At 35.1% G+C, this 7803-nt stretch overlaps 1 protein-coding gene across 1 annotated transcript; it reads left to right on the top strand.

The window, feature by feature from the left end:
* The first annotated feature begins 5535 nt into the window (after nucleotides 1–5535).
* Nucleotides 5536–7455, top strand: LOC122316255 (protein FAR1-RELATED SEQUENCE 5-like). Its single transcript, XM_043132786.1, has 3 exons — nucleotides 5536–6876; nucleotides 7100–7177; nucleotides 7291–7455. The coding sequence occupies exons 1-3, from the start codon at nucleotides 5536–5538 to the stop codon at nucleotides 7453–7455; spliced, it is 1584 nt and encodes a 527-aa protein (XP_042988720.1).
* The last annotated feature ends 348 nt before the right edge of the window (nucleotides 7456–7803 follow it).

Here is a 7803-nt window from a genome sequence, read left to right as displayed (position 1 = left end):
GACAAATTAAAAGAATAGCAAGAGGCACAAAGAAACTAAAGAAAAAATATTAAATAAGTAATAGAGAACAAAAATTAATTTTAAATGTAAATTCAAGTGAAGCAAAGTGATTAACAGAAAAAGTACTCAAATTTAACAAACAGTAGAGCGTCGGGAATCCCTTACACAAATCTGGTATTTTAATTATTCTTAATTCATTGGATAACTCAATTAGGAAATCAATTCCCGCAATTCCCAATCGGAAGGTATAGATTTATAAACCAGACTTAAATTAAATGTAACCCTTTGAAAAAACATTCACCACTTTTAAAAAATGTGAATTACTACCCCTATTGATAAAATCCAATGACGACAATATACTCAGGAAACGATATTGCAGCAAAAAACTAAATCAATATAGATAAATAATTGATCTAAACATAATCAAAGAACTAGTCAATTCAATAGAAAAAGCATGACTGAATCCATAAACACAATAAATTCTATGATTATTCGGAAGAGAAAACATCAACGATGAATTGAGAATGATAAAATAAAAGAGTTTTAGCAATTGAAAATTAAATACATGAATTAAGAATAAATTAGAAATACCATCTAATGTGCAAGTTCATCCCTAACCCTACTTGAGAATTTAGTTACCCATAAATATAATGGACAACAAAAATCTCCAGAGAAAACTGAAGCGAACGGTGGCCATGGAAGTTATTTTCTCCTCTCTTCAGATCTGCCTCTTGTGCCTCTTCCTCCCCTCAATTTCGTGCTAATGATATGCTTATATAGGGTAAGAAAGAAACCCTAATGTCCTCTTGATTTCCGCATAAAAAAATCGCCTAAATTTTAGGACTTATCTTGGCAGCCACGTACAGCCTTCAAGAGTTCAAATTTGGAAATCCTTATTAGAAACAAAGTTATAGCCCTTTAAGATAGCTTTCCAATGGATCAAGAATTGCATCAATCCGATATATGAGTAAAAAGATACAGTCAAAAAACTAAAGTATGTCCAGACTGTCTCCTAGCGAATTTCGGACTTGGACTTCTTGTGGTTTCATTTTGTGATTTTTTTTCTTTTTCTTTTCTTCCAAATTGCTCTCAAACCCCATGAATGTCCTCCTTTGAATTTGGCTGGGCTTGACTTGCTCTTTTATAAACTCTGAAATTAGACATAAAAAAACTGCTTAGGAGTATCCCAACGTAAATAGAAATTAAATTTAAGAATACACATTAATTCCTATGATTTCTATTCACATTTTAGTATTTTAGTCCAATAATAGGGTATATAGAGTGCACTTTCGCACACTCATCAGCACCATTGTTGGATCAATTTTAAAACTGGACTACGTGAAAAGACATCTTTTTGACAACTCAATTTTTTTAATAAAATAATTGTATATTTAAATGACGCCGTTTGGGTCTAATTTTAATCCAAACAGTGCAATTTTGTTCTCCCCTCTCAAATTTCGTTCCCCCCCCCTCGGGCCCCCGCCCCTGCAGGGGAATCTCCAAAATCATTTTCCCCCCTCCCTCAGAAAACCCTAGCGCAGTTGTGCATTCCCCCCCCCCCCCCCCCCCCCCCCCCCCCCCCCCCCGCTCTTCTAGCAGCCCAGCCCCTCCGTTGCACCCCCAAACTTGGCGTTTCTCTCTCACCTCTATGCTGTATGGTCCCTCCATTGCACAGTACTCTTTCTCTCTCTCTCTCTCTCTCCCCTTTTGCTTCTTCTTTTTTCAATATTTTTTCAATTCACAATAGTGTAACATAAGCTGTCAAATTTGAATAATTTGTAGACTCGATTAAGATTAATTCGTTTAGATATTATTATTAGGTGCATTGATGGTAATTCAAAAGCGTTAGAGGCTTAATCTACGCCAAAATTAATTTTTATTGAAATAATTTAGGGTTTCGTAATTTGGTCCTTGAAGGCTTTAGGCTGATCAAGCTGTCCATTGATATGTTATATATATATATATAGATAAGGTTGTTAAGACATTGCACTCTTGATCTTAAACTTCAAATCTCAAGCACTACCTTATCGGATTTGAATATATTGTGAAGGCTCAATAAACATTTCAAGCAATACTCTATGATTTCAATGCATTATTGCAAATACTCTATGATTTCAGTGCATTATTGCAGTTATATCCTTTGTTTAAATTGGGCTAAGGCCTAAGAGTCTAAAACCAATTAAGATTTTCATTTGATAAAACTTACCCCCATTGGTTTAGTTATTATATAGTTATAGTTGCTTTTATTAATTTTATTTTTGTTATTAAGATGGATCCATCAAATGAAATAGAAACATTTGGCAATGTTCAACCTTTAACGAAAGGACCATGAAATCAACAGCAACTAATGATCCACCTTTTCCCAAATCTAAGTAAGTAAGTCATCTATTGGTACTTAGAGTGGTAGGAAAATATATGTAGTTTGAGACTATTTTACAATAGATTTCTTGTTTAAGTTTTTGTTTTATAACATTTTTTTTTATAGCAGAATTTTTTTTACATAACAATTTTTTTTATAAAGTAGATTTTTTATAACAGAATTTATTTTACGTAGCATATTTTTTTATAAAGTAGATTTTTGTAAATAGTAATCGATTTTTAATAAAACATATATTTTTAAAGAAGTTTCTTTTTTAATTTTTATAATTTTTATATAAACTGATTTTTTTATGAGAAATTTACATTTTATTAAAACTGGAAAATAGGACCGAACCAAATAAGAAACCGGTAAAACCAGATTATCGATTTAGGAGGTTAACTAGTGCATACTCGATTTTAGAAAATGCAAAACCGATACATATCGGTTTAGTTCTAAATTTTATCCAAAACCAGACTGGACATAACTAATTACGCCCCTACTTATCGTTTCTTACTGGACATAACTAATTACGCCCCTACTTATCGTTTCTTACACTATACAACAATATGTGATTTATTATTTTTATCAATATATTTAAACACATACATACATATTGATGTACACATATATGTATTTAAAAAGAAATACAAAAATGATAAATTACATAATTATATATGATGTGAGGATGATAAATAACATTTTTTCCATCTAATTTTGTCACGAATCGAGAGGGAGAAATGATTTAGGATGTGCACGTACATAAATCTATACTATTTTTTTTTTTTAGCAATTAATTTCTTCATGACAACATAAAATTGACGTGGGTTTTGTTGTCAAAATAGACACAAGCGCGCGATCAGCAAGGGAAAGAAGAACAAAGAAATTAATAAGAAAAATGTCTTGGCAACTATATTTGTTATTACAGGGGCATATAAAGTGATGTGATTTTGATAATCAACTGAATTCTGAAAAGGGCAAGACTACACCACAAAGAAAGACCATTGAAAACTTCAACGGATAGTGTACTTTTTCAAACATTTTCTAAACCCCTTAAATACAAGGATAAAGCTAGTCTGCCGCTCGAAGGTGACCGCATTTGATGACCGCTCGACGTGGAAAATATATTTTAGCTCTGACGTGGCAAGTGAGAAAAATACTTTCCCGCTGCTGCTTTGGTTTCTCCCAGTACATACAGTATCTCCTCCCATTACACACGTCTCCCTCCTTCCCAAGAGGAAATCAATATCCCATCCATCCACCGGCCCCCAACTTCACAGCACCGACCACCACCATCTTCGGCGATAGAAGGTCCCACACAGTAGTTCAAAAATCTGGAGGAATCCGAAAGAGGGGACCGAAAAACCCATCCACTCTGTTTCTGATTTAGCCCCCCGACAATGCCATTCACTCCACGGTAGGTTCAGGTAAAATGATATTCACTACACATTGAGTGTTGCAAAATTTTCATTGTAAATGTGTATCAATATCCCATCCATCCACTGATTCCCATCCGTGATTTGCTCTCTGTAAATATTCTGCTATAGCAGCTCTGTTTCTTGGGTATAGATTCCGTAAAGGGCCGTTGTTGTATATGTCCTTAAATAGCCACATTTTTGTATTAACCTACGTAAAGGTGCCACCTTTTAGTTTCTAAGTTATCCTTATGAATTAACGTACGTAAAGGTGCCACCTTTTAGTTGAAGTTGTGTAAAAAAATCTGATGCTATATTTCATCTACGTTAAAAAGGTTTGTTTAGGATGTTTTAACTGTAAAAAGTTTTAAAACCATGCATCTTGTTTGTCATAAAGACAAAGAAGCTATACTCCGATTATTGGGATGGCAGAAAAAGAAAATCTCAGACTTATTTACAGTAAAAAAAAATCTCATTTATTTTTTTGTTTTATTTGTTAGTATGGTGATGTGATTAGTTACCGAGTTCATGGTTTTGAAACAGAATATCAGGTTGATAAAGTAGTAAAAAGTATCTCCTATTTAGTTTCGTTATAGTTCTTTTACATGCTAATGCAATTTGATTGAAACCAATGAGCATCTAGTTGAAACCATTAGAGGATATTCTACAATTTATACTAGGTCGTCTCCACCTGCTTCTTAGATGGGTAGCTTGTATTAATTAAATAGACATGATATTTAATAGGTCAATTATTATAGTTAATGGTCAAGCACCTACACTTTATGTTTATATGACATAAAATGCAAAATAAATCTTCGGATACTAATATAAATTGTATACTAATATAATGGTATTTATAATTTCTCATGTCAATAATATGAGGGCATATAAAATGATATGCTAATTCAATTATCGATACTAATTGTAGGTTCTTTAAGGCTGAGTTGATATGGCTTCTTTTGTACAGTTGACGGATGATGAGTATAATGAAATAGTGGTTGATGATGGGCCTGATAATAATGATGGTGTCGAAGAACCTAAGGCTGATGATGATGTCGAGGAACTTAATGTTGGAATGACTTTTTCTAGTGAGGAAAAAGTCCGGTCTTACTATATGAAATATGCTAAACATAAAGGGTTCGGGGTTCGCAGAAGGAATTCTAGACAAAGCGAAGATGGGAGGGTTCGATGGTTTACATTGGTATGTGCGCGGCAAGGCACAGCAAAGAGTCAGGCTTCCAATATCCTAAAGCCAAGACAAACAGAGAGGGTAGGGTGTAAAGCAAGAGTTAATGCAGTTTTGAATGAGGATGGCAGATATACCTTGTCTAGTGTAATCTTGGATCACACACATTACTGTAGTCCAGGGAAAGCAAGACACTTTAGATGTTTCAAGAAGCTAGATGCTCGTGTGGCTAAGAGGCTTGAAATAAATGATGAAGCCGGAATACTTACGTCAAAAACTTTCCAGAGTGTAATTGTTGAAGCGGGGGGTATGAGAATGTGCCATTTGGGCAAAAGGAATGTCAAAACTACATTGAGAAAGCATAACAACTTCGCCTCGGAGTTGGAGGCGTTGAAGCTCTAACTAACTACTTCCAAGATATGCAGAAAAAAAATGCAAAATTTTTTTATGCAATCGATGTGGGCCCTGACATGAGGTTGAAGAATGTGCTTTGGGCAGACGCTTGAAGTAGAGCTGCGTATCAATCATTCGGAGATGTTATCACTTTTGATACAACATACCTGACCAACGCTTATAAAATGCCATTTACCCCATTTGTGGGTGTGAACCATCATGGTCAGTCAATCCTATTCGGGTGTGGATTGATATCCAATGAGGATGCACATACTTTTGAGTGGTTGTTTGAGTCATGGTTGAAGTGTATGAATGACCGACCACCAAATGCAATCATTACAGACCAAGATAAGGCAATGAAACTTGCAATTGCGAGGGTGTTTCCATCTTCTAGGCATCGCTTTTGTTTGTGGCATATTATGAAGAAGCTTCCGGAGAAGTTTGGGTTACATTCTCGATATGACGAGATCAAAGATAGTCTACACAAATGTGTGTATGACTCATTAAGTGAGAATGAGTTTGAAGAACGATGGGCATATTTGATTGAAACCAATGATCTTCGCGATAATGCTTGGTTGGGATCGCTTTATGCTGATAGGCAGTTTTGGGTGCCAGCGTACGTTAAAAATACATTTTGGGCCGGAATGTCAACCACACAACGAAGTGAGAGCATGAATGCATTTTTTGATGACTACGTTCACTCTAGGACCACATTGAAAGAATTTGTTGATCAGTACGATTCAGCCCTTCGGAGGAAGGCAGAGAATGAAGCAATTGCGGACTTCAATTCATTTAATACTGAGATTCCTTGCATATCTCACTATCCTATCGAGAAGCAATTTCAAGAAATATATACAATTTCCAAGTTTAAGGAAATCCAAGAAGAATTTCGAGGCTTTTTATATTTGACTATCTCGTATTTAGGTGGTGATGGTGCTGGACATACATTCGTAGTTGGGGATGAGATTAAAGTGAGTGATGGATGCATTAAACGTGTAAACTATTTTGTGTGTGTATATGGAGAAAATCCCCTAGATATTACATGCACCTGCAAATTGTTTGAGTTTAGGGGAATATTATGTCGACATGCTCTTCGTATTCTGGCACAGTTAGACAAGGGTGAAGTTCCACCGAAGTACATTTTGGATCAGTGGAGGAAGGATATAAAGAGACACTATGTCAATGTAAAAAGTAGTTACGAGGCGACGAGCAACCCTGAGAGGCAAAGGTTTGATCGGATCCAAAATTGTTTCTATAAACTTTGTTCAAATGCCGCAAAGACCGAGAGAAATTGTGTGAAATTGATAGGTCAGCTAGAACAGTTGAAGTCCGAGTACCCGGATGACGATCCAAATGTAGGTACTTCCACAGCTGGTGAGGTTACTCCCATGGATGGCACAACAGGCAAAGTTCTTAGTCCGTTAGTTGTTCGGAGTAAAGGGAGACCCACAACTAAGAGAAGAACACACCCCGTTGAGAAGGCTCTCAAGAAACCGAGTACTAGAAGGAGACTGTCCACAACTGAGGTTGATTATTGTATTAATATTTTTTACACGTATATTAATTTTTGTGATACTAGTAGTTAGTTCATAATTTCACAACTGGTCTAGTTGAATCATGTATTGTAAGAAGTATTTTATTTTCCCTAGATTGCCTACGTTATTGGAAGTTCCAGCTTGATAGTTTATAAAGGAAATATTTTTATCTTAGGCCTAAGATATTATTCTCTATATTTGTTGATATGCATAGAGGAGTAGTCACTTATCAAGAGAAGATAGACGAAATTACAGTATGAGCGACACAAAGCATGAGGTTCCACAAACTCAGGTACTTACATGTTACTTTAGTGATATTTGTGTTTTTGCTAAGTATTATTTTCTAGATAATTATATTTATATATAGAACCCAATAATTGATGTTTGAGCGATTATTTTTTTTAGGTATCCTGGCTACACGATCAAGAAAGCCAAGTTTGGACACATGCGCCAGATTTTTTTTGTACTCCCTCAACTGCTCGTCCACATCCAGTACAATTGCAACCAATGGATCAGTTGAATGCCTCGGATCAGGATGATCTATATCAGCCTAGATGGTGGCAGCCATGATGGTGTTGTATTTATACTATGTTGTCCAGCATAAGTGGAAATGAAGTTTTTTGTATTTTGAATCTTGGGATGATCATTTTTTTTGTAAATGAACAACTTTTTGTATATAGGAGGGGCTGTTGCATGTATATTTAGCCTAGCTTTTGTAATGTGATCATCCTGACTTGTATATGATATATGTATAACTTGTCGAATATACAGTGGCCTCAACTGCCATTGGCTTAAATACAGTGATATTGTATTTATATTGTTATCCATGTATATTGTATAGTGATATTGTATTTATACTGTTATCCATGTACATTGTATAGTGATATTGTATTTATACTGTTATCCATGTATATTGTA

Source organism: Carya illinoinensis, chromosome 7 (assembly GCF_018687715.1).
Source record: "Carya illinoinensis cultivar Pawnee chromosome 7, C.illinoinensisPawnee_v1, whole genome shotgun sequence".
Taxonomy (NCBI): domain Eukaryota; kingdom Viridiplantae; phylum Streptophyta; class Magnoliopsida; order Fagales; family Juglandaceae; genus Carya; species Carya illinoinensis.
This window is presented reverse-complemented; position numbering and strand designations above follow the sequence as displayed.

Coding starts and splice junctions, on each gene's coding strand:
- LOC122316255 (XM_043132786.1), top strand. CDS start 5,536: ATGCCATTTACCCCATTTGTGGGTGTGAACCATCATGGTCAGTCAATC. Junction 6,877..7,099: donor GGAGACTGTCCACAACTGAG/GTTGATTATTGT, acceptor TGATATGCATAG/AGGAGTAGTCACTTATCAAG. Junction 7,178..7,290: donor ATGAGGTTCCACAAACTCAG/GTACTTACATGT, acceptor TATTTTTTTTAG/GTATCCTGGCTACACGATCA.